Below are 27,813 nucleotides of genomic sequence, written 5' to 3'. Positions count from 1 at the left end.
TCCACTGTGTCCTTCCCTTTGTGCATCTGTGCGAACTCTGCCTGCAAGTCAGACTGCACCAGCACCTTGAACCCTCATTATGTTTAATTAGTGTTTAAAAAGTTAATTAGTGGCAAGGCTCATCTTTCTTTAATTACTTCAACAGTTGAGGCAGGGGTCCTTGCAGCCAGCTTTGAATTATTCTGTTTGTCTGGATGTTAATTTGAATTGATAAAGTCGGATGTTTACTGCCCAGACCAACACTGACTGGGTGCTAAGAACAGCAGAGAGTGTGTGGAGACAGTTGTTTTTACTGTAATTAATTTGCAGGTTAAGGGACCTAGGGAGTTTTCTATTTTTCGAAAAATGTAGCAGTCAAAACAGACAACAGTTTCAAATCCCATCCAAATTTTCTGAAACCCCAATAAGAAAATCCATTTGCCACATAAGGACAGCGTTTTAATTGATTAAAAACTAGGGCTGATTAAGTGCTCATAAATAGATGAATGGAAAAGAATGAGATATATTTACACAATGGAGTTGTAGTCAGCTGTAAAGAACAAGGTTGTGTCATCTTCAGGAAAATAGATAGACTGGAGATCCTCATATTAAGCAAGGTAAGCCAGACTCAGACAAGTACCACAATTCCCCTCATATGCAGAATCTAGACTTAAAAACAGTAAGATACGGTACAGAAATGGGACTGTTTGTGAGAAGAAGGGGGCCGCAGGCGGGAGGAGAAGGTATAAGAGAGAAATGGGGAGGTGAATGTGATCAACATACACAATAGATATGTGGAAAGTGCCACAATGAAACCCATTATTGGATACAATGAATTTGTGCAATCATAAAAATATGTGAAAATAGGGCTGAAGCTGTGGCTGAAAGAAAGAAGGAACTAAGGAAGGGAAGAAGGAAGAAATGAAAAGACCAAAAAACACGTCTTTTTTTCTTGAGAATTTCATACATGAGTATTGTCTTTTCATTATTTCCATCCCTCCCCATCCCCTGCCAGCTCTTCCTATGTTCCCCCCTCTCTGTATCTTGTCTTTTTCTTTGATTATTATTGTTGCATATACATATATTTATAAACGTATGTCATGTACTGAGTCATTTAGTGGTGTTTGTGTATACTTATGTTTAGGGTTGCACACTTAGGATTAAATAACCTCTCAGGGAGCTAGTCCCTGGAGAAAACTGATTCTCCCTCCCTCAGCATCCATTGATTGCCTGTAGCTCTTCATCTTGGGGTGGGACCCCATGACATCTCCCACATCCACTTTGGCATATCAACTGGTTTTGTCATTATGCAGATCTGGTTAGAATGCCGTACTGTGGAGATTTTATTGGTGTAGCTTCTCTGTCAATTCTAGAATGTGTTAAGTAGCAACAGGTGTCTTGTCTCTCTGGCTCTTACATTCTTTCTGCCCCTTCTTCTTCCATATTCCCTGAGCCTTAGGTGTAGAGGTTGCCTTGTAGATGTGTCACTGAGGGCTGGGCACCTCACAGTTACTTATTCTTTGTGTTTGACCAGTTGTGGAACTTTGTAATAGTTTCCATCTGTTGCAAAAAGAAGCATCTTTGATGAGTGCTGAGAGCTATACTTATTTGTAAATATAAAATACATATTTAGAATATAGTAAATTATGTTAGTCTAAGGAAGTGACAGAGTAGGTTTTCTCTAGAGTCTATGACCTCTCTAGTCATGAAAAAACACTAAGTCTGCACAACCTGTCTTTATATTTAAGCAGTGGGTGCCTGGTCACATGCCTTTAACTTCCCAATGTTGAGTATGATAAAGCTGTCTGATATAGCCAGAAGAGACAGATTCCAGTCCAGCAGGCTGTGGTTCCGGGGCTGTCCTGGATGTTTGGCTGACATCTGGGTGTTGACGATAAACCCAGGACCTCACCCATGCTGGTCCATCCATCACTGAGCCTCACCCAGGCCCCTGCTTCCTTCTAGCACCCAGTACTTTCTCTCTCCTGCTTCTTACCTGTGACAGCGCACACTTTAAGTTATCTTGGCCTTTGTAAACATGCCCTTCCACCATCTCCAGCTTTTCTCTTTCCTCCTTCAGCTGTGACAGAAGGTTTTCTCTCACTACAGAGAAGGTTGAACTCTGGACCCAGGTTCCTACTGAACGGGAAATTCAGTCTTTTTTTGTGCAGGTCAAATGCTCTTCTTCAGCATGGGCAGGATAGACTTGATCATCTGTTGTTCTGGAAGTCCCATTTTATGTAGAGGGACTTTCTTAGACTATGTCTTAGAAGGGCCGTAGGCTAGTTCATCATTCCCTTCTGGAAGAAGGTGAATCAAGGATGTGATTTCCCAAGAAGACAAAAGGCCCAGTGACTTTGTACCTTCTGACATCATTACTCTTACGCCTTGGCCAAGACTGTATTGATTCCTTTCTTCATCTCTACAACAAATACTTCTTTCTTCCATTGTTTAGCAATGTTGGGGATGGAGTCCTGGACCTCAGTCATGCTAAGTGAGGCTTCTACCACTCAGTACACTACATCGTTAGCCCAGCACAGCTGCTGCACATCTTCAGTGCTCCAGGAACTGTTTCTGGTGCTGGAGATAGAATCAAAAGACAAAATTCTTGCCCTATAGAACTCAGTTTCCATTGGGGAACCCAGAAATTAATGTGAGCTACACAGGTAAAGATGTGACCCAGAAAACAAAGCCAAGCGCTGTGTGGGTGCTGACAAGGAGAGTGTTGAGGAGAGAGAGAGCTTTCATGGCCAGCCTCAGGAGCTGGGGAGAGGGTTTCGTCAGTAGTAAAAACATCCAGAGAAAGAAGGACACCACAAGTACAAAGGCCCTGTGGTGAGAAAACATTTACAAAAAGACTTTGTGGCTGGGAGTAAGGAAAGGAAAACATAGTTGTTGGCAGTTGTGTTCAAAAAGAAGCAAGGGCCTTCGAATTGATGATTATGTGGTTCTGAGCAGGTAAGTAGCATAATTCTGTTTATGGAGCCAGAATTTTTATATAATTTTTAGCTTCTAAAGCTGTATCTTCACACTTAACTTCCTGCTTCACAAGGGGGTTTCACCTGGCCCTTTGCCTTTATAAAAATATGCACAGAACCTGGACTGTTCCTTGCCCCAGTCCACCCAGGCCTCCTTAACCCACTGTACGGCATTCCTTGGGGGCCCTCTCAGTCAGCCAGGTGTCTTGCTAATTTACCTGTTCCTAGTAGCCCTGTGACTGCAGCCCAACCTCCTGTGGACTCACCCACTGCACTGAGCTCAGCCTCATTCAAGAGAAGCCTCATACCTCAGTACAGGTCATGAAGTGAGGTAATGACTTCCACATGTGCTAGGGCTGTCATTCAGATTTTCCTTTGCCTGCTCAGCTAAATGAGTCTGGAAGGCTCTGTGGGGCAGACAGCCTCTCCCTCAGGTGCCAAAGGTGAAGGAAAGAGTCTCCTGCCCCTTTCAATGAAGCTTGGCGGCATAGGGTTTCTCTATGGTGCATATAAAGGCATGGTTGCAGGAAAGCAAGTGAAACAGGAGATGTGAAAGAAACAGACAGGAATTTGGAATTTTTACACTTTTTACTTTCAGATCACTGTAGTTTCGCATGCAGATGAAAGAAATAATACAGAAACCACATGTACCCTTTCCCATCCCCCCACCGTGGTAACATCATCCAAAGCCTTAGTGCAGCATCATTACCAGGAAATCGCCATTGCCACGGTCACCATCAGAGCATTTCCATCATACCAGCTTCCTCATATGATCCCTTTGCAGCCCCCTCTTGAACTCCTGGCAGCCATTACTCTGTTCTGTTTTCATAATTTTGTCACTTCAAGAACGGTATGTAAATGGAATCATACAATATATATCCTTTGTGTAGTGACTCTCTCTCTCTCTCTCTCTCAGCATAATTTTCTAAAAATAGATCCAGGTTGTTAATTATATCACTGATTTTCTCGTTTTTACTGCCCAGTGGTATTCCATGGTATGGTTTAACCATTCATTTATTAAAGGGTATGTTCTCCCATTTGGGGATAGGAGGAAATCAAGTTCCTAAAATGTTATATGAGGACACTGTCTTCATTTCTGTGGAATAAATGTCAGAGGAGAGGAGGACAACACCTGGGTCTATGGTAGTTACACATTTAAGGTTTAAAACTGTTTGATATTTGTTTTTTGAGACAGGCACACTCTGTAACCCTGGCTGGGCTGCAACTCACTATATTGACCAGGCTGGCCTCAAACTCGCGGCAGTCCTTGCCTCTGCCTCTGACTGCTGGAATTACAGGGGTGCAGCACCACACTGGACTAGCTTTTTGTTTTAAGTAACAGCCATTTATTTAGCTCATGATTTTGTAGGTTGACAATGTGGGCTGGACATCAGCTTCAGTTCATGTGATTCATTTTTTGAGACATAATTCCAATGTGAACTTCATCATCTTAAAATAGGTCTTCACAAGGTCATTTAGTTATAAAGAATTGTCAAGCTGTTTTTCAGAGAGGCCATTCCATCTCATATTCCCACTGGCAGTGCACCAGTGATTGGTTTCCCCATTTCTCACCAGCATTCTGTGTGCCATTTTATGGGTGTTCAGTGAGATCTCACTGTGGGTTTAATCCACACTTCCCTAAATGACTCATCACACTGGCCATCTTTTCAGGTGCTTAGCTGCTACCTGTGTATTACCTTTGGTGAGATTTCATGTCTTTTGTTCATTTTCTAACTGGATTCTTTGTTGTTCTGTTGAATTTTGAGACTTCTTCATATAGTCTGGATATATGCTGTGTCAGATGTGGTCTGGAAGTGCTTTCTTCTCTCGGGAAGTTTGTCCTTCAACCTCACACATTTTCTCAGAAGAAAAGTCATGAATTTTAATTGAGTCCCAATTACCAGTTTTTCCTATGGATGCTTTTAGTGAAAAGTCTAAGAACGCTTTGTATAGCGCTAGATTGACCTCCATATCTGTTTTTTTTTTCTAAAAGATATCTAGTTTTATACTTTAAAGTCTATAATCCATGTTAACTTTTGTATAAAATAAATGACTTAGTTGGGATCCTTTTGTTATTATTTTTATTTTGTTGCCTATGTATGTATGATTGTTCCATACCATTTGTTCAGAAGGATTTCTTCCATTGAATTCTTTGTCAGAAATTAGATGGAGGGACAGGAATATAGCTCACACATTCCTGGAATGTATGAGGCCCTCCATTTGAGCCCCACCACTGCCAGAAGAAAAGGAAAATGTTACATAAGAATGGTTTGCTGGGGGTTCTGCTTCTAGGTTATTCTATTCTGTTCTAGTCTTCTGTTCCATTCCATATCTGTGTGTTTGTAAAACCCACACCAGTGCCACAGTGTGTGGGTAACTGCAGGAATACCATCCATCCTTAGGAAGACTAATAACTATTGTAATATTCTTTTCCAGAAGGATTTTAGTAGTTGTTCCTTCACCTTTCGATGTTTATTAAAGATAATCTTTTTGCATATGTCTTGTGTATAGTGCGCCTGTGTGAGTATATGCATGCTTGCATGTGCATGGGCATGTGCAGTATGTGAGTGTGGAGGCCTGAAGCCGACCTCAGAAGTCTTCCTCAATCACTTTCCATCTTGTTCATTGAGGCACCTCTCATTCATTCAGCGCGCCTCTCAGCTGAAACCACGGCTTGCTGATATCACTAGTCTAGCTAGTCAGCTTGCCCTGGGGAACCCCTGTCCCCACCTTCCAAGCACCGGAATTACAGGTGGACCACCACATACCCAGCATTTACATGGGTGCTGGGGATCTGAACTCCAGTCCTCACATTAGCTGTTTGTGCGGCAAGCACTTTAACCATGGAGCCAGTTCCCTGCATTATTAAGGATAACTAACCTTATCTGCAGCTAGAAACGCCTTGTTGGGACTTGACAGAAATTCATTAAACCTATATTTTTAAATATATTTATTTCTTTGAGCAGTTTTAAGTTGTGTGTTTTTCATTTTAGAGTCTATGTGTCCATTGCTATGTGCTCATGTTTGCATGTCTATGTTGTATAACTTTGCTGATCTCACTTCCTGGCACTACAAGTACTGTGCCTGCATGCTAATATGCACTCCCTGAAATTCTGTAACAGTCATGACATATGCAAATGGGGATGCTCTTGTTACTTCCATCATGATCTCTGTTTTTTATTTCCTTTTATTGCCCTGTTGCACTGACTAGAACATCTAGCACGATATTAAATAAGAATAGTTAAGGGGCTGGAGAGACAGTTCCATGATTAGAAGCACTGGCTGTTCTTGCAGAAAATCTGAGTTTGGTTCCCAGCACCCACATGGCAGCTAACAACTATCTGTAACTCCAGTTTCAGAGGATATGACACCCTCTTCTGGCCTCCAAAGTCATTGCACACAGAGGCGCACTTATATACATGCAGGCAAAACTCATGTGCATTAAATAAATAAAATTTTAAAAATAGTTAAGAATGAATCTTTGCTACATCCCAATCTTAGGGGGAACATTCATTCTTCATCATTGAGTATGATATTAGCTCTAGGGCTTTATATTTTGTAAATGATATTTTTCTTGTCAAGTTAAAGACATTCCTATCTAGTACCAATTTTTGTTTGTTTTAGAACCATGAATAGGATGTTGTTTTTATTTATTTATTTATTTTTGGTCTTTTTGAGGCAGGGTCTCCCTGGCCTGGAACTCGCTCTGTAGACCAGGCTGACCTCCAACTCACAGAGATCCACCTTGGATTAAAGGCGTGCGCCACCATGCCCAGCAAGATGTTAATTTTTATAAAATGTTTTACCTATGTAAATTGATAGATTATGTGATTTCCCTATTCTTTAGGTAGATAGAATTGACTGATTTCTGAATATTGAACCATCCTTGTACCTCCACTATAAAATCATATGTTAGATTGTGATTTATCTGTTGTGATTTGAGTGTATCTCTTAGTACAGTTTTTATACTCTGCTTTCAGATTATAACTTCTCACAATCTATTGGTGGTGTCATTTTTGCCAGTTTGAACCAAGTATAGAAACATTGCCTCCTTTTAGATCTTTTATCCTACTTCATTTATAATCTAATGTTTTCTCACCATGCATCAGACTATGTGTAACTTTTACTTTAATCAAGCATAATATGGAGAATTAATCAAAAATAATATGGAGAATTCAAGAAGAAAATCTCATTATTTATGTTTTTGTTTCTTCTTCTTTCTTAATGTCCCACAGTCCTTTGTAGCATCTCCTTTTTGTATATAGAAATTTCTTTTTAATATTTTGTTATTCTTATTTTATGTGTATAAGTGTGTTGCCTGCATGTATGTTAAGTGCACCCATGTCCTGCAATGCCCATGGAGGTCAAATCCCCTGGAACTGGAGTTACAGATGGTTGTTAGCCACCATGTGGGTACTGGGAACTGAACCCTGGTCCTCTATAAAAGTAGCCAGTGCTTTTAACTGCTGAGCCATCTCTTCAGTCCCTATAGAAATTTCTTAAGCTACTCTTGTAGAACACTTATGGTGACAAATTCTTAGTTTTCCATTTGAGAATGCCTTGTTTCTTCATGTTTCTGAAAGAAAGTTATACTGGGTTATTAGTTCTTTGTGTGGTTTTTGGGTAGGTTGGTTGGTCGGTCGGTCGGTTGGTTGGTGGCCTGCCAGCTGGCTGGCTGGCTGGCTGGCTGGCTGACTGACTGGTTGACTGGCTGCCTGGGTGGTTGGGTGGTTGGGTGGTTGGTTTGTTCATTGACTGGCTGGCTGACTGACTGGTTGGGTGGTTGGGTGGTTTGGTGGTTGGCTGGCTGGCTGGGTAGTTAAGTGGTTGGTTGGTTGGTTGGTTGGTTGGTTGGTTTGACTGGTTGGTTAGCTGGCTGGCTGGCTAGATGTTGTTTGTTTGTTTGTTTGTTTGTTTGACTGGTTTCAGCACATAAAGTATACTATGTGACTTCCTCCTGGCCTCAACAGTTTCTCTTGAGAAAAACACCGATATTCTAATTTGCCTCCTCTGTAGATAAGGTATTATCTCTCTTTGTTTGTTTTTGAAATCTTTTCTTTGTCTTTAGCCTTGAAAGTTTTAGTTAAAATCTGTCTTTCTTGGCATAGATTTTTCTTGGGTTTCCCTTTTTGAAATTTGCTTGTATTTGTTGACACATTGGGGACACAATTCAGCCATTATTTCTTCAAGTACTTTGCAACCCCAGACTCTTTTTCCTCTCTGCAGTTCTGAAGATAAGAATGTTAGGTCTTCTGCTATATCACCACAGGTCCCAGACACTCTGTTAATGGTTTCAGTCTGTTTTATCTCTATTACACCAGACCAGGTAATTTCTATTATTCTATCTTACAGTTTATTGACTACTTCCTCTTTCCCACCCATTTCTCTGTTGAGCCCATCCACTAAGGTTTTTATCTCAGTTATTATGTTTCTCATTTCTAAAGTTTCTTTTATTTTATGGCCCAAGTTTTTTGTTGTCTTAAATATGTTCATAATTGCTTATTGAAAGTTTGGGGAGTTTTTTGGTTTTTTGGGGGGTGGGGGTTGGTCTTTTTGAGACAAGTTCTCTCTGTAGCCCCACCTGGCCTGGAACTCACTTTGTAGACCAGGCTGGCCTTGAACTCACAGATATCCACCTGCCTCTGCCTCCCAAGTGCTGGAACTAAAGGTGTGTGCCACCATGCCCTTCTAAAAAAAAAAAAATTTTTTTTAATGTGTTTGAGTGAATTGCCTGCATGTAAATGCACCAAGTGTCATGTGTCCCAAGAGGACAGAAGAGGGTGTTGGAGCCCCTGGAACTGGAGGTACAGATGGTTGTTAGCCACCATGTGGGTGCTGGGATTTGAACCCAGGTCCTCTGCCAGAACAGCCAGTGCTCTTAACCACTGAGCCATCTCTCCAGCCCCCATATTGAAACTTTTTTTTTTATCACAACTCTTTTTAAATCCGTTGGATAATTCTACTCTCTCTCATTTGAGGTTGGCTTTGTGTATTATTTTTTGCATTCAGTCTGAGGTCTCATAGTGTAATAAGTGATTTGCATTTTAAGTGTGTGCATAATTGCTTTTTAAAAGCATTTTTATTACAACTATTTTTAAATCTGTTGGATAATCCCACTGTCTCTGTCATCTTGGTGATGAAATCTGGACACTTGGAGTGTTATGTTGTGAGATTCAGGGTTTTATGGCACCTTTCAGGTGATAGACATAATGCAGGTACCTTGTGTGACCTGATGCCTGCTGAGCAGGAGTAGAAGTTCTTGCTCTCCAGATGTCCTCTACTACTAAGGGGTCCCAATCCTCAATTATTACTCCTCTGATACCACCCCAGTGAGCAGGGAGAGGAGAGCCTTTTCACTGCCCTGGGTGGAGATGGACATCCAACCTTCCTATAGATAACCCACTGTTCTCCATTGACACTGCAGAGAGCAGAACCAATGGATATGGGCTGACAAGGAGGACTGTAGACTTTCTACCCAGCCTCCACTATTAGGACCCCAGAGGTGCTACTGGACAGCCTTCTAACAGTGTCATCAAGGTCCAAGGCCAGATTCTTTCTTGACCTTGGCTAGTGTGGGTAGGGGAGGATAAGGCATTTCTCTGGGGTGTCTGCCAGGAATAAAGCAGTTTGGGTTGGGCAGTTATCATCTTGTTAGAGTGCCCCTGTGACTGGCGAGTGGCAGCTTCTGCTGGGCTTTTCTTCATCTGTTCCTGTGGGCATTTGGGGTTCTGAGCTCTTCAACTCTAAGTCTGAGGCATATGAGATCAGTTTTCCATCCTGTGGTTCCTAGCTTCTCATCCTTCTTCCTACCACCTTTCAGATTCCTTTTGGGTTCATTTTATCCCTGGTGTCCATGGTCATCATCAGAGCTCAGCGGGGGTAATAGACAAAAGCACATCTTCATCTTCCTGGAAGCAGGAGTCTCTCCAAGTGGAGATGTTGACATGGACTTTGTTATTTTTCCAGGTACATAAGCTCTGATAATATAATGCTGATATTTTAGAAGCAGCCATTTTGCTATTTTTTACTAGGCTGCTATTGCAGCTCAAAGGATAGTGTGGCTACTTAGCTGCCCATGTGTACTTTTTTAACTTTCCTGTTGGCCTTTATTTAACTTACCATTCCAGCTATGAGGCATGACAGAACAGGGTGACACTTTCAAACATCTCTGCCCTCTTTTATTAATGCTTCCCTTGACATTCTGCCTATGGCCAGTCAGCTTTTGCCTCCTGGCTGACTTTGTTGGCCATGTATCAGGCAGATACCATATTTTGAAGCTGAGAATATTATTTTTACCCTTATAGATACTTTGCATACCCATTTGATATTGTAACTCCTTGGAAAAAACTTTTCTTTGAGCAAGAATTCACCCAAATGACACTGCAAGAGAATGAGATTTCTTCCAGCAGTCAGAACAGCCCCTTGTCCCCACCATCTGAAAGCTTGTCTGGGACTGAAGAAGGTGCACACTGGGGCTGTGCCAGTCTTTCTGCCCTTCGGACCCCAGTTCTTTTTTGTAATTTTTTTATTTTATGAATATTAGGGTATTGCCTATATTCTAGGTTTGTTTCTCCATTGCTGTGACAAAACACTCTGTCTAATAATAACAACTTGGGGGGAAAGAGTTTATTTAGCTTACAGCTCCCTGGTCACAGTTCATCAGGGAGTCCAAGGTAGGAACTCAGGGCAGGAACCTGGAGGCAGGAGCTGGAGCACAGGCCATGGAGGAACGCTGCTTACTGGCTTGTTCCTGGCCCCTGCTCAATCTGCTTTCTTATACAACATAGGCCCAGCTGCCCAGGGGTGGCACCACTCACAGTGGGCCGGGCCCTCCCATATCACCAAATAATCAAGAAGATGCCCCAAAGACATGGCCACAGGCCAGTCCAATGGAGGCAATTCACCACTTGAGGCTCCTCAACCCAGGTGTGTCAAGTTGGCAACTAAAGCCACCCAGCACAGACTGCATGTGTGTAAGTGCACCATGTTGTGCAATACCCACGGAAGTCAGAAGAGGGAGTTGGATTCCCTGGAACTGGAGTTAAGGGTGGTTGTTAGCCATTGTGTAGATGCTGGGAACTGAACCCAGGTTCTCTGTAAGATCAGCCAGTGCTTTTAACTGCTGAGCCATCTCCACAGCTTCTAGTCTCCAGGTTTGATAGTCAGATGGGAGTGGAGTCCACAGAGAAAAGTCCACAGGAAAGACCACTCCCCCCCCCCCCCCGTCTTTTTGAGACAGGTCTCCCTGTAGCCCCAGCTGGCCTGGAACTCACTATGTAAACCAGGTTGGCCCCGAACTCACAGAGCTCCACCTGCCTCTGTGTCCCACATGCTGGGATCAAAGGCATGTGCCACCACACCCGGCTTCACTTTCTAATTTTTGGAATGGAATTTAGATTGTTTGTTAACCTTGAACCAGTGTCACACCTTCAGCTACACTGGCTCCACAGTCCCTTACAACCTGAATTCTTAAGAAAACAATGTTCTGTCTCTCACAAAGACAGAGACTATGTCTTAGGTAGCCAAGTTACAAAGCAACCAGCCTTACACACAGTAGGTGTTGCATAAATGCTAAACAAAGACTTTAGGACATCTAGCTTTAAAAAATCAGGTATCAATAAATTGGCAGAAAGAAAGAGAATCATTTACACCCCTCGGAGTAGAATTTCTGAAGGGCTCCCAGCTCCAGGCAACATAAAATAGAGCTCTTACCTCCTTAGAATCCTAGGCAGGAAAACATTTTATTTTTGTTATCTTCTCCATTATATAAGTGTGTTTAACTATGGTAAGACTTTTGATCCTACAGGGGCTCAGATAGCACTAGAGATCAAAAGTTTCTCATTTTCTAATGTTCAAACTGTAATGTATAAAATAAGCTGCCAATTGAGAGTTGGCTATAAAGTGTCTTCTCTCAGATCCCTACAAGCAGGTTAGAGTTTCAGATGCTTCCCCGGTGGAGGTCTGGCCTTACCTGAAGGGAGGGGAACTCTGGACTCTCTAAAAGTCTTATCGCATGCATCTGCATTTTGTTCTGGTTATGTGTCTGATTCTGTGTAGTGCAGGAGATGAGCCCAGGGCCTTGCATGTGTGAGGCAAATGCTGTACCACTGAACTACAGCTCAGCTTACACCTGGCCTTTCAAGAATGCCCAGCAGCCAATTTAAAATGAGTTTCTGAAACTACTTACTTGGTTTGGGGTTTGTTATACATCCGCTGTGATTCCTGTCAGCTGCAGGATCTGCTGAGATGTATGCTATGGACCTCTAGTTGCTGGCAGTGTACTCCTTTCTCCTGCCCTCCCAAAGGATGTGATTTCCAGAGTGCATGAATTTTGCAGGAATGGCTTCTTAACAGAAATGTAGACATGAGAGTTTCCTTTTCTCCAGCGAAACTGGTTTCACTGACCCCTCCTTCCTCTAGCTGCCATTTTCCAGGACAGGAACATACACCACCTCTAGGGTACGTCAGCTTCTAAAAAGGGCACTTTGTGAGAACTCGCCAGCGCTTCAGCTTCACCATCATTATTGGAGAGGCTCCAAGACTGCACGAAGCTCGGCTGAATTCATGTTTACCTGACACCTTCCGTAGATCCCGGCTAGTTTACCTGCTGATGCCAGCACATGGGGGGAACAGCACACAGTGCTTTAATTCCAACACCCCAGAGAGTTGGAGAAATAAGCCATAAAGATGGTAGGGCTGCCAACAGTTTAGTGGGTGCGAGAGGGTCCATCTTGGGTTGAGACCTATTCCTCTTCCTTTTGTTTTTTATCATTTAATTTTCTTTTTAAACTTTCTGATAAAATTCACATAACATAAAATTTATCATTTTAATGCACACAGTTCTGCGACATTTGGTACATTCACTTTGGAAGGCAGCTATGCTCACCACTCTACACCAACGCAACACAGTACATTCACTTTGTTATAAACCATTGCCAGCATCTGCTTTCAGAACATTTCCATTTATACGAAAGGGAATCCAATATGCTTTAAAGAGTCACTCTTCTTCCTCTCCTCCACCTCCCTGCCCTGCAGGCCTTGGCAACCATCAGTCTGTTTTCTGTCTAATATGTGCTTACTCTGGTAATCACACATGGCCTGTGGGGCTGGATATAGTGTTTTCAAAGCTTATCTATGCCGTATCATGGATCACTACTGTATTCCTTTATATGACTGAATAATACTCCATTTAATAGATATACCACATTTTGTTTATATATTCATCAGTTGATAGATACTTGGTTATTTCACTTTAGGCGTCTATGAATAATGCTAGTATGGCTATTAATATGCAGGTATCTATTTGAGTCCTTTTTCAATTATTTTGGGTATTTACCTAGGAAAAGAATGTCTGGGTGAGATAATAGGTTTTTTTGTTTGTTTGTTTGTTTGTTTGTTTTTTACTTTACTGATAGTGACTGCACCATCTTTTAGCCCCACCAGTGTTGTAAGAAGGTTCCAGTTTCTTCATATCTTCTCCAATCCTTGTCCTTTTCTGTATTTTGCTTGTTTGTTGTTTTCATAGGTACCCCAGTAGGTGTGAGGTAGTGTGGTTTTGATTTGCATTTTCCCAGCTGTGAATATGCTGACCATCTTTTCCCGTGCTTGCTGGCCAGTGTATATCTTCTTGGTATGAATGTTTATTCAAGTCCTTTGCCCATCTTTCAATAGGTTGTCCATCTTTTTGCTCTTCATTCACAGGAATTATTTATGTATTCTATATACTAGACCCTTATCAGATATGACTGGCCAATGTTTTCTCCCATTTTCTGGTTTCCCTCTCACTTCCTCAATAATGTCCTTTAATACACCAAAGTCTTTATTTTTAAGACAGGATCTTGCTGTGTTATATTACCCAGACTGGCCTCAAATTCCTGAAGTGGTATTCCTATCTCAACCTCTTAAGTAGCTGGGACTACAGGTGTGTGCTGCTCTGCCCAGCTTAAAGTTTTTAATTTTAATGAAGTCAAATTTATTCTTTCTTTTGTTACTTGTGCTTTGGGTACTAAAAAGAGACTGTGGTTGGGACAGACCTCCCCAGGCTTCAGGTCCCTCAGATACCCTGACTTTCTGCAAACAAGATTGGGGGTAGAATTGTCTGCTCAGGAATTCAGACTGCTATGACTAAGTACCACAAACTACGGGCCAACACCAGACATTTACTTCTTGGTTCTGGAGCTCCAAGTCTAAAATGAAGGTGTCTGTAGGGCTGACTTCTCCTGTAGTCTCTCTTTTTGACATGGAGAAGACTTCTTCCTCTGTGTATGTTCATACCACCTTCCCTCTGTATGTCTGATCTCCTTTCTTTAAAAGGACAGTGGTCATGTTGGATCAGGGCCCAGATGTATGTCATCTGTCCTTCTGTATAGGCCCTGTCTCCAGTGCAATCCTATTCTGAGATACTGAGCATTAGGCTTCAACAAGAACTCTGTGGGTGTTGGGGCGGGGGATTCCCCTCACATTTGCTAAGCATGGGTGCTACTGTAAGGGTCTCAATCCCTAATAAGCAAACAGGGCCACTGGGGAGTAATAAAGATGGCACACCTCCTGCTTCTTCTTGGTAACTCTGGAAAGAAGGCCTTAGCTCTTAATTCCAGCGGGCCCCATTAGCTGATCTGCTTAGAGTCATGTAGCCCTGGACATATCTCAGCTTGAGCTATTACCTGTAGACTCTCTCTACTTTGTTTGGTGGATCAATCCAAACTTAGGAGAAGAGACCTGCCCCATAACAGCCAAAACACTTAAAAAACCCAAGCCCTCCTGAGGGCTTTGGATTTTCAGTTTCCAGTTTCCAGTTCTACAGTTGTAGAGAGATTTTCTCTGTGAATGCGTGCATGTATGTGAATCTTCATCTTTCAGTAAACGTTTGTTTGCCTGTTCCTCTCTGCTGGTCTGAGATTTTTCCTGCCTTTTGCTTTCTTTAATTGTCTGAGAAAATGAACCCAACCCCTAGACAGTGGCCATCCTCAGTTCCTTTCCGGTCACACTATGACTGAGCTACACTCCACTGTTTGCCAGGAATATTTGAGGGACACTGGCAGACTCCCACACATCAGAAGCTCTTTTCCAGGCCAGCCATGCCATCCTGCAAGCACTGGATACTCCCAAATACTCCCTTGGGGACTTGTTCCAAAACTGCATGGTATCAAGCACTACACACATCAAGTTTTTCCTTATACACAATATCTATAATAAAGTTTCATTATAAAGTAGGCACGGTAAGCCATTGTTGGTAACAAATAATGAAAAAAGAGAGCAATAGTAATAAGCTCTGTTGGGGGGGAAGTTGTGAGCATGGCCTCTTACAACTTACTACACACACCTTTCTTTGAAAAGTGAAGTGATAAAATGCTTATATGATGAGAGTGAGGAGACTGGAGAACTCAGAATGGTACTCAATTTAAAAGCCTATGAGGTGCTTTCTTCTAGAATTTTCCGTTTTGTATTTTCCTACTGCAATAATCGGAATGGTGAGGAACAAAGCTCAGGATATAGGGGCTGCTATGAAAAGCAGTTACACTCCCCTCCACAGGCTCCGCAGTTGGGCCGGGTATTCAGGAAAAGCAGGAGGAGCTCCCCCCTCATTCCCCTTTAGAAGAAAATTCATCTAGACTTTTCGCTATATCTCAAAAATGAGCCCCAGAATGTGCAGCAGAAAGCTGCCCTTGCTGGGTTTGGGGCTCTTCCAGGGACCTCTGGCTTCAGGAAAGGACTGTGGTGGATATGATATGATATCGCTGTGGACATATGGCACTTTCATATGGGCTCAGCCTGGTATGAAAAGGGCACTTGCAGCACCTCTGGGAGAGGATGAGGGCAGTTCTACTAGGACTTTCTGCCATGGGAGGCTGCCCCACCTTCTTCTGTCAGTCTGAAGTTACCTCAGTTCCCTCAGAGAAGTGTTGGGGTGACCTGGCTCCTGACCCAGTTTTCTCTCTTGTAGGATGAACGAGCGTGACCGCCTGATCAAGAGGCTCAGCAGGAAGACGCCACCGACCCTCTACCGTGGAGGCTCCCTCCAGCAGTGTGTCTCTCGTAAGTGACAGTGGGTGGCAGGGAACAGATTGAGTGGATCAACTAGGCCAGGACAGCAGTTACAACCAGGTGCCTTTGCAAGTACATTTGAATGGGGTTATTCCTTTAGACCCGATCAAACTCTAAAGCTTAAACTCTTAATGTGACTAAGATCCTGTCAGCCTCCCAAGAAGACTTTTTTAAAGATTTACTATTTATTTATGTATTTATTTATGTGTGTGTGTGTGTGTGTGTGTGTGTGTGTGTGCCACACACGCAGGTGCCCACAGAGGCCGCAAGAGGGCATGGATCCCCTGGAACTGGAGCAACAAGTAGTTGTGAGCAGCCCAATGTGGATCCTCTGTAAGAGCAGCAAGGCTTCTTAACTTCTGTACCATCTCCTCAACCCAACCAGGATGATGCCTTAAGACAGATACAATACCACATTTAAAATGTTGCCCCCAAATGTAGCCATATGGATGTCTTTATTTAATATTAGCATGTTAATTGAAACAATGACAAGCCCTGAGAAGAATAATATCTGTACTTTTCCAGGATAACTGCCCCTAGGCTAGGATTTCCCCACCCCAACCTGTGACAGCCTGTGAAAGGTCCCTACCTAGAATCTCACAGAACCAGCAGTAAAGTACACAACTCTCAGGGAGCAAGTGAGGACAGGCTCCTTCCTCAGGGCCCTGGACCAGCCTCTCTGAACCCTCCTTCTCCAGCTCACCCTCCTCCTTCCTGGAACCCTTTGCTGAGGGGAATGGAAGGAAGCTTCTGGTAGGAATATGACACTTCTGAAATGTGAAGCATCAGTGCTCACACAATACAGGTATTGATGGTCCGCTATACTGTGCAGTTCAGTTGCACTCCAACTGTCAACAGGGACTCAGACTTTGCCAGTGGAGAGAGAACAAGGGAGGCATCTCATCACCTGCCCCACCCCACTTTCCCACAGCCCTAGGAAGGATGTAGGAGGGCACACAAACAAAGGCTCAGGTCAGACAGCACATGCATACAACACTCTGTAGCGCTGAGTGTTGTCATGGCTTTTAGGTCATCAACAGGAGGTATAGGGCACATCCATAGTCTCTCAGACCTAAGTGTGAAGCCTGTGAGCCACAGCATTCACACTGTGGACCACACTGCTTCTCCGGGGAATGTCTCAAAACAACCACAGAAAGAATATATGCAGCTGGGCCAGGAGCCACAGACCTGTAATCCCAGCTTCTGGGGGAAGCTGAAACAGGAAGGTCACAAGTTCAAGGCCTGCCTGGGATACAGAGTGAGTTCCCAGGCCAGCCTAGACAATTCAGTGATACCCTGTGTCAAAATAAAAAGTGAAAAAAGGACTGGAGATAAGCTCAGTGGTAGACCTCTTGTTAGTGTGATGAGACCCCAGATCCAGTCCTCTGTATCAAAGAACACATTTATATGTTTGAGACATCTATACTGCCTTCAAAAACCAAGTGAAGGGGCTGGAGAGATGTCTCAGCAGTTAAGAACACTGATTGGTCTTGCAGAAGACCCAGGTTCGAATCCTAGCACCCCGATGGCAGCTAACAACTGTCCATAACTCCAGTCCCAGGGGATCCGACAACTTCTTCTGACCTCCACAGGCATTGCAAGACACAGGTGCACTTACCTACATGCAGGCAATATACACATACACATAAAATAGAAATAATAAATTTTTTAAAAAGTTTAAAAAAAAACCAAGTGAAGACTTAAGGACAGTCATAACTGTCTTAACAAAAACTGCATATTTTTAAGTCAACTTTTTAAAGGCAAAAAACAAAATCTATTGAACAAATACAAGAAATAAAACAGTCTATAAAGTAATACCACATTTATACAACCCTTAATGACCAGACTCCCAAGTAGTCAGAACTGGGATGTCAGAAGTCTGTGTAACTTCCCCCAACCTTTGTCCTACTGTCACAGACCTCAGTCTCTCCCAGCACCTGAAAGAAGATTCTCATTGCAGAATGGTTTGTATAAGGGGCTGAAAACAGTCAAGTCAGGACCTTTAGAGGTGATTGGGATAAGGTTAAGTCACTAGGGTAGAGCCCCCATAACTGGATCCTTGTGGCTGTATAAGAGGAGGGAGAGACCAGGGAAACATACACATTCCCATCTGTTGCATGTGATGCCTTGTGCCACCTTGGGACCCTGGCAGCAAGATACCCATCACTGGCTTCTCAACCTTTAACCTCCAGATCTGTGAGATGAAATTAAACTCCTTTTTTTTATAAGGTTCTCAGCCTTGAATATTTCATTATAGTAACAACAAACAGACCAAGGCAGTTCCTATGACCCACCAATGAGCAATATTAATAACATACCAACATTTCCTATACAGTTGGATTTCCTTATCCCCCTGTTTTTTACCATTTCCATGACTGTGAAGAGTCTTGTAGACAGGAAACTGCTATTTTTACTAAAGTACTATCAAATCTCATATTCAAAGAAATACAGTGTAAAAAGAATTTTATTCTAAAATCATGGAAAAAATAATTTGACTTAACTTGACTTCACTAAATGTTCTAACAGGATAAGAGAAAACAACTAAGAAATTTACTACCCCCTGCCCATCTCCTTTCTCCTTGCTGAGCCCTTCCTAGATTCTGGCTGAGGATCTAGAAGCAGGTGCCTTAGGAAGCAGCCAGGGAGGTTCATAAGCTGGGTCAGGGAGTGTTTCCTCTAGGTGTCCAGCTCCCCATTGCAGCTCTGCCACTTTGGGGCTTCCTGAAGATCAACAGCAACAGCCAATAGTGGTGGGAAATGCAGACAGCTGGGGCTTCCCTTGAGCTCCCTATGGTGATGTAAATGGCAGCTAAATGTTCCCCAGCATAGCCTGGAGAGGAATCCTACTTCTTGGTGCTGGCTGGCTGGCAGGTAGAGTCAGCTGAGTGACCCTGGAGCCTGTCATCAACTGAGCCTTCTGTGCCAGTTCTAACCAGGCCTGATTTCTAAAAGAGAGTATTTTATCTGATTTGTGGGCCCCCCCATCCATTCCTAGGGTACATCTATCAAGGTGTCCTCCTTCCTTCCTTTCTGTTTTTTGTACTGGAGCATGAACCCAGGGCCTCATGCTAGGCAAGTACTCTGCCACTGACCTATATTCCCAACCTTCTTTTTCATTTTCATATTCCTAACTTTTCATTTTGAGACAGATTATCAACACACTGCCTTGTTTAGATTTGATCTTGCCACCCTCCTGCCTCACCAGGGGCATTTGCCCGTGTTCTGCTTACCGAGGAGTAGGTAAGAAGACCATGTCTGCCTGCCTCTCTGGAGGGAAGCCTAGAAACCCTCACCCAGTAACTCTAAAGCACCCCCCTCCCAGACCACAGGGCCCCTTGTAGTCATCAGATAAAGACTGTCCCAAAGTTAAGCACCCAAAAGGATACCCCTAAATTGTGTTTATTCTTTGTTTATTTATGTTTTCAGCTTCGGCATCTCTAACCCTAATAATATTTAGTTTTAATGCTTAAGGAGCATCTGTCATCCCTAACTACACACACACACACACACACACACACACAAAGATAGGCCTAAAGAAATGATTAACCATTTTTGCGGTGAGGCGGGGGGATTGGACTGTTGAAAACAAACTCCTTTCTCTCTGGATTGTATGTAGAGGACTTCCCCCCTCAGTGTGTACACTAGCATGGAACAGTCCAGGACAAGGCTGCAGTCTGGATGTGGTTGGCCATCAAAGCATCCCAGAGCCCTCATGAAGGGTTGGAGTATTAGCGAGATAGGCCCTGGCCCAGGCCATTTATCTCACAGAAAAGCAAACTAAAACCCAAAAAGTTTACAGAATCCAAGGTTGCAAAACCAAGTCATGGCCAAGCAAAACAAGAAGTCCCCTTCTTATGCTCTCGGTACTCTAGCCATCTGACTTCCATCCAAGATGGACGCCCAGCCAGCCAAGAAAGCCTTTTTCTTAGAAGGAACCCAGTGACCTCTTCTTGCCTCAAGTGTTTCTAGAATTCCTCTGGGAGGCCTGTCCATAATCACAATGACTTCCTTCACAATGAAGGGTCTCCTCTAGTGGGGTACAGCAGCCACAGACACAGTGGGAGCCAGCTGCTGGGACTGACAGCCCTCAAGGATCCACAAAACCTTCCTTGTTAGAAGACTAGAGAATGAAGATCCAATTGACTGTGGTAGGCAGCCTGCCTTGCTACCAGAGGACATGTCGTTATTTGCTAGATTTTGCTTTGAACCATTCTAAGGAAAGACTGTCCTCTTGGACTGCAGTAAGAACATCTCACAAAGAGTACCCTGTGTGTGGTCAGGGTAAGACCTGGACAGAAGGAGGCAAGAAGGAAGTAGTCCCTCCCATCCCTGGAGAGCTCCAGTAAACAGCTTGGCCCAAATCCAAAATCTCTGGGGCACAGGGGCAAGAGGCAGCTTTTGCTCCTCAGGGCAGAGAGGCAGGGAATGTGGAGCAAAGCCACCTGCGGGGACAGCACCACTGGGAAGCCCCATTCTCCAGCTGTGGACCCAGAGCTTTCTCTCCAGGGTGGCTTCTAACCACTTCCCTTCCCCCTCCATGCCCCCCATTCAAGAACCCACCCTTTTTTGTGGAGTTGGAGGATGGGTAGTGCCAGGCATGCATGGAGGTCAAAGCACAACTTTGTGGAGCTGGTTTGGTTTTTTCCTTCTACTTTTATGCAGATTCCAGGGATCAAACTCAGTCACGAGTTTGCACAGCAAGCACCTTTACCCACTGAGTGATCTCAATGGACCCCCATCTGACTGTTGCCTGGCTGATGGGCGTGCTTATGCTGCTTCTGGAAGCTGCTACTCCATGGTTGTCATGTGATGAGACTTCCTGGTTTGTGGGAAGTATTGTGTTGGAAAGGGAGGAGAGTAAGCCCTCTGTTCACCCTGCCTTGATCATTCTGACCTCACTGCAGTGTTCATCCTTCCTCTGTTTCTCCTTCTGTGCTCTCTCCTGTGACCGCTTAGTCTGAGATCTCCCTCCTGCTCAGACCCTGTGTCCTCACAAGGGCCCCAGGCCAACTCTGCACAGGAGCCTTTGGGGCCCACTCAAGCCTTTGGGTTTTCTGGTTGGTAGTTGGTAGCCCTCCTGAAGAGCAAGAAGCCAACCAGGCATAGGGATTCTTGGTTTGGGGCACACAAAGGGACAGTAGCATGGAGTCTTCTCCTGAAGCCTTCCCTCCACGCTGCCAGCCCCTCCTGCTTGTGACTCTGTGTCTTCACACCTTGGTGACTTTCCTATGTCAAACATCTGAGGGAATTAACTAACAACCCAGGATCTGACACCTGGGCAGTTTCTGATTTTTTTTTTTCTTTAAAAGAGAATGATAGGAGCTGGTGATGAGACTCAAAGCACTTACCTAGCAGGCAGAGAGGCCCTGGGTTCCATCCCCAGCACTTCCAAAAAGAAAAGTTTAAAAATGAAGACTATGGCTGGAGAGATGGCTCAGCAGTTTAGAGCACTGATTGCTCTTGCAGAGGACCTGGGTTCAATTCCCAGCACCCACGTGGCAGCTACCATACATCTTTAACTCTAGTTCCAGGTGATCTGATGCCTTCTTCTGAACTCCAAGGGCATTGCATGACATGGGTGCACTTACACACATGCAGGCAATGCACTCATACACATAAAATATTAAAATAAGTAAATAAGTGATTTTGAAAACTTATCTGTATTTATGATCTGAACTGAGTTGATATGGCCAAAGGAGGAGAGGCCTTTTAGAAATACATATATGTACATGTATGTATTTATCCTACAGTGATGCTATAGGCTACTCTCATCCTTGACACTCTCACTGTTCTATAAAAGGCTGCTTGGTTTTTGTTGTTTTTTTAATTGCCAAAGTCTGATAAATAAGAGAGACCATCATACTTATGCATGAATCTGAATTTAGTCAAATAAAAATTTTTGGTCATTTGGTAAAACAATAAATAAATAAATAAATAAATAAATAAATAAATAAATAATTAAATAAAATGTTTAAAAAGTAGAAATAAAAAATGAAGAGTATGCCAATGACCACACAGCTCCACTGATAAACTGTGCAGGGTGCCTTCATGACATCATGACTGTCTTTTGTCCAGGATTTCTAACCAAGCTGAGGGACTTTTCTGTCCCTGTGCCACATCTGGAGTTGCCAGTGGAGACTGAGTCACACTGCATAGCTTTGCTTCCCAACTCTGCAGCTCACTCAGTGTGAGACCTTGAGCAAGCCACAAAAATTTCTGAGCCTTGGTTTTCCCATCTGAAAAGTGAGAAGAATAGTGTCATGTGTCTGGAAGGATTCTCTGAACTCTTTGTAAACAGTATGTAGAAGAGTGTCTTCTCCACATAGTATTTAAAAAGCACTGGCAATTACTTGTTTTATTTTAATCCTGTGAATTGATAGTAAAACTCAGTCATACTGTGGTCATGGATCCAGTCACTAAATCCTTTTGAGATACAGTCACCAAATCCTTATTACATTTCATGTGCTCTTTCTGCTTATTTACACACAAAGAGGCACACTTTGATTACTTATTGGCTGTAAGAATCAGTCCAGTTTATAAACAGGAGTACTCCAAGCGTCATGTGTGCTTTGCCAGCTTTCACTGTTAAGGGTTGTTTCCTGACATGTTGATGGCCTCATGAATTAGTGAGCCAACCGGCAGCTTCAGGCAGATGCAAGCATCTCCTCTTGATTGGTGGTGGGAAGTGAGGGCATAGACCATGGCCCATGTTTATGTGTCCCACACTGAACCCCCAGGAAAAAGGAAAACCACCTACTGTAGTTTGAATGTCCTCTCTAGAATGCATGTTGGAATGTAATTGCCTTGGTCATAGATGTGAGGGAAGCTCTAAGGGATGATGAGGTCATACAGGCTCTGCTCTAGTGAATGGATTAATGTTGTCATCAAGGGACAAGTGGGTTACCGTTCCCTCATCTTAATGGTGAAGTAAGGTGGTCCTCACCAGATGCTTCCTCTTGGTCTTGGACTCCCAGCCTCCTAGAACTGGTAGCCAAGTAAACATCCTATTGTTTCTAATTCACCCATTCCATGGTATTTTGTTATAGCTGCAGATAACAACTCCTGCCTCTAGGAGCCATTCCCTCCCCAGTTTCAGCCACCACAATTCCACTTGTCCAAGGTCCCCTTTGAGTTACAGGTGTTGTTTTAAAATTTATTTATGTGTTTTTTACTTACATTTGTTTATTTATTGCATGTGTAAGAGTGTATTGCCTGCATGTAAGTGTACCATGTGCATACAGTACCTGTGGAGGCCAAAAGAAGGTGTTGAATCCTCTAGAACTGGAGTTATGGACAGTTGTTAGCATGTGGGTGCTGGGAACAGAACCCAGGTTCTCTGCAAGAGCAGCCAGTGCTCTTAACTGCTGAGCCATCTCTCCAGCCCCTGTTACAGGTGTCTTAATATCAGGTCTCCCTCACCAGACCTAAGAAAGACTTGTGCCCATGCAGTTCAGTGTGTTCTTCATTCCTTTTTTTTCAGAGTCGGTCTTCCTGTAGCCCCAGCTGACCTGGAACTCACTGTGTTGACCACGCTGGCCTTGGTCTCTCAGAGATCCACCTGCCTCTGCCTCCCAAGTATTGGGACTAAAGGGCTCTGCTACCACACCCAGCTTAAGTGGAGTCTTCTTGAAAGCAGTTCATCCTTAGCAAGAGTGCTCCAAATTCTCCCACTAACACTTCCTCCCACGTCTCTCTTTAGATGGGTTCGCCTTTTCTCAAGAAGAGCATGGAGCTGTCACTCAGGAGGAAATTGTTCGTGCTTACGACACCACCCAAAAGAAGCCAAAGAGAAAATAAGAGGCGACTTTTCCTGATGGATCCAAGGGACGAGATTCGATTTGTTGCATCTAGTGTTAACACATTTTTGTCAGAAGAGACAGGTGCCAGCAGCCCAAACACCAGAAAACACATTTCTGTGGCCTTAGCCAACCAGTTTGTTAGCAGCTGTCTGTCGTTCCCCTCCCCCCGACCCCGGCAATCCTGGGGTGTAGGCCACAGGAGAAGCCACCCTCCCAGCTTGTCTGCAGCGCTTGGCCCAACTTCTGTTTAGTTGTTATGAAGCGTTCAGCTGTGCTCTGTGAGGTGTGAAATTAAAAACCATGTTTCACCAATGCTTAAACATCCATACTGGTGGTTCTGGGAGAAAGGAAGGGGGCTTTGTGTGCTGAGAGACCCCTCCTGTGGAATGGGAGCATGGCGCTTCCTTTCTGTTTGGTTGAGGCAGCAGCATGCAAGCCTCACTTTAGGCAGATAGCTCAGTTGCTTTGATCCCTGTTTTGTTCATATGAAGTTGGTGTAAACGTCTTGATCGCAGTGAAATCAGAAAAACCTATGGCTGGGGGATAAACCTGAGAATGTGTCTATGGGCCTTTCGGCCAAACCCCCAGCAAGACAGAATCCCATACCGCCTTCTGCACCTGTTCTAGGTGCCAGTCTGCAGCCCCACCTTCGATGTCCTACGCCCTTGTCCTCAGACCTGTGTGGCTGGCCCCAGGATGTGGTGCGTCATGGCCAGTGACCACCAATCCAGGCTCCACGCATCCTTGCTCCCTGCAGATTCAGATCTGGGTGCCAGAAATCCTTCCCTTCACCACCCTTTGTCTTTATAATAACTGCAGAAAAGTGGCTGGTCCAGACCTGACCTGGATGCTTTGCTTCCTCTTTCTGATGGAATCCCACCCGTCAGAGTGGCACGGGGACGCCTTGCCCTGTCCAAACTCTTCATACCACTTTCCAGCTGGGCCTTTGACAGCCGCTCAGTCAGGACCTGCTTGGGCACTTCACATTTTAGACTTTCAGTGTTAGGATTATAATGGAGTTTATAATATCTGTTCAGTGGTAGGACAGAGGTGTCATTCACTCTGCAGCTCTGGAATCAGGGTGATCCCAGAGGGAAAACACAGGTCAGAGAGTGGTCAGGGTGAACGCCAGATGTCTCTGGAAGGTGACAAAGGATGCATGACACACCAGAAGCAGACACAGAGGACATTTCCACCAAATCTCAAGTCACACTCTTGACAGTTGTCACAATCATCAAAATTGTCACAGTAGCAGAAGTGAGACCTTACCCCACAGACAGTCATATACTGTATCCCACTCTAGCCTTGAATTCACTAAGTAGCCCAAGCTAGCCTCAAACTCTCAACAATCCTCTTGTCTCAGCCTCCTCAGTACTGGGATTATAGCATGAGCCGCCACATCCAGTACCACATGTTTTTAATGAAAACGATTCCAAACATTTCAAGATAAAAACTTTTAAAAATATTGACATGGTTTCCTTTGGGTACCCAAGGAGCCTTTCTGAAGAGTGCCCTGAGTTCTAAAACAAGGAAGGAAAGTGGGCAGTTCTTGGCTTTGCACCTGTAGGCCCCCATTCTGAACTGGAACAGAACTTGGGACCTTCATGAAATGCAGCCCTGGTGGCTACTTTCTTCTGTTCCAAAACCAGGTTTTGGATGACTGGGCACCTACTACTGGTTAAAATTGCACCATTCCAACTGGGATGCTGTGCTAACTTAGAAAATAAAAAGTCAAGATGACTGAGCAGTCTAAGGCACTGCATTCAAGAAATAAAACGATGGTGCTCTTTGCTTTCTAACCCTTTATTTTTGGAACATCTGAGATGAATGGGCATTGAAAACACTTAGAATGTGGTTTGCACTGACTGAGAACCGATTTTTTCTTAGAAAGTGAGCAGGATTCTGAGATGGTTTAAGGGGGAGGCAGCATGTTGCAGTTAACAGGGAATTTGGAAGTGACCATTCTTTGCTCCCTGAGGCAAATAAAACTAGTGGGCCCAGTCAGATGGATCCTGCCAGACTACCATGCTGGAAAAACAACAGGAAGTGTGCCCTGATCACGGTAGATGTCTGTATTGCACATCCAGAAGAGGGGGAAGTCAAACCGAAGAAAGGAGACTTGGGATTGAATGTGCCCCAGGCAGCTCCACTGCTCCTTTTCATTTGGGAACTGAGCTCATTTGGAAAGTTGAATCAAAATTCAGCTTCATCAAATGTTTAGCCCTCTCTTGAACTTGAAGCCTTTCAAATCAGATTAGTCAATGAAAGTATTTGTGTGGAGGTTTTGTTGTTCTGTTTTTTTGTTTTGTTTTACATTACAGCACACTTTTCATTTCTGAAGCATATTTTCTTATGTTGAGAAGTAGACTAAACAGGCTTTGCAATAATGAGATATGCACACAGTAGAAAACATTTCTGGAAGGGATGACTTTCTATTTTTTTCTCTCATGTGATTAAGCTTTCTCCTAGCCAAATGACTAACTTGGGTTTCTAGACTTAGCAGCTGTCATGCTGTGTGATGCACACTACTTAGCCAGGACCAACTCGGGCTGTGTCATTTGTCCTATCGTTAAACCAAGGTCAGAATGTCACACACACAACCCCTCCCCAGGGAGTTCGGTGGACTGCACTAGCTTGCACACAATGGCTGACAGTTCAGTGGAAATGTCACATGGGACATGTCACTCCTGTCACACAGTATATGACCCTCAGGCTGGCAAGTTAAATTCGGTCAGCACTTCCAAGCCTGCCTGTGCATGGGCCTAAGCTGCCAGAAACCACTCAGGCCTCCCTGTGGGCTAGGACTGCTCACAGAAGGCTCTGTTTTCTCTCCTGTTTTAGTGAGTCTGCGTACAGCACAGCCAGTATCCTCCCAGCTTAGTTCTGGGTTCTGCTGTGCTGCACACACCCACCAGGATGGCTGCAGTGTAGAGGGCACACACTGAAGTAGAAGCTGCCCACCTCTGCCCAGCAGCCTGCCCACCTCTGCCAGGCAGCCTCGAATAGCATCGCCTCCTGCTTGGGGGTTGGCTATGGAATACTTTGGAAAATGGAGTTGATATATCTACTCTGTCTCAGTGCAGAATGGTCCAGATTTTTAGACTACTGTTGTTTTTTCCCATCCCACAACACACATGTAAACACAAAAAACAAAAACATGAGGACTTGTTTGGGCTGGTATTCCATACAAAGCCTTGCTTTGGAGAAAGGAACAATGTTTCTTTAATATTTCCCAAAAAATGTGCTAAAAAGTGAATCTGGGCTTCTGCTGAGCAAAGCTGACATTTTCTTCTCTTTGACAAGCCTCTAGGTGTGCACAGTTCACTGAAGCAGTGCATGATTTTTTTATTTTTGAGACAAAGTCTCATGTAGTCTGGGCTGGCATTGAAATAGCTTTGTAGCCAGGACCGACCTTGAACTCATGATCCTCTGGTCCTCCTGTCTCTGCCTCCCAAAATGTGTTGTGTTGCTGTTGCTTGTTTGTTTTGTTTTTGTTTTTTGGGTTTTGTTTTTGTTTTTGTTTTTGTTTTTTTTTGTCTTTTTGAGACAGGGTCTCCCTGTAGCCCCAGCTGTCCTGGAACTCACTATGTAGACCAGGCTGGCCTTGAACTCACAGAGATCCGCCTGCCTCTGCCTCCTGAGTGCTGGGATTAAAGGCGTGTGCCACCACACCAGGCCCTGTTTTGTTTTTATGGTGCTGGGTATGGAACTTAGGGCTTTGTGAGTGCTAGGATAGAGCTCTACCTCTGAGCTACATCTCCAACTACTAAGTTTTTTGTTGTTGGTGGTTTTGATTTTTTTTTTAAGTGGAACTAGGTAATGAGAGTCTGAAAATGAATATGGATATATCTACTTTAAGGTCAAAAAATGTTTTAATTATGGATAATCTCCATGTATTATCATAATGATCTTTCTTTTTAAACAATAAGGAAGAAAGTTTTCTAGCAGATATTACTGTCCCTAGGGATTTTGTCTTAGGCCATAAGTTGAATGTTTGCGTTGCTATTGGGTAA

General features: G+C 43.8%; 1 protein-coding gene across 1 annotated transcript in view; it reads left to right on the top strand.

Moving 5' to 3' along the window:
• The window catches only part of Atp8a2 (ATPase phospholipid transporting 8A2), a 604,547-nt gene extending 577,300 nt beyond the window's left edge, over positions 1-27,247 (top strand). Inside the window, exons 35-36 of the mRNA XM_008824989.2 lie at positions 15,901-15,992; positions 23,701-27,247. Of these exons, the coding sequence (XP_008823211.1) occupies positions 15,901-15,992; positions 23,701-23,798 (190 nt within the window). The 3' untranslated portion in view covers positions 23,799-27,247. The remainder of the gene's footprint in view (positions 1-15,900; positions 15,993-23,700) is intronic.
• The last annotated feature ends 566 nt before the right edge of the window (positions 27,248-27,813 follow it).

The sequence above is a fragment of the Nannospalax galili genome, unplaced genomic scaffold (assembly GCF_000622305.1).
Source record: "Nannospalax galili isolate Female #2095 unplaced genomic scaffold, S.galili_v1.0 scaffold488, whole genome shotgun sequence".
NCBI classification, from domain to species: Eukaryota; Metazoa; Chordata; class Mammalia; order Rodentia; family Spalacidae; genus Nannospalax; species Nannospalax galili.
This window is presented reverse-complemented; position numbering and strand designations above follow the sequence as displayed.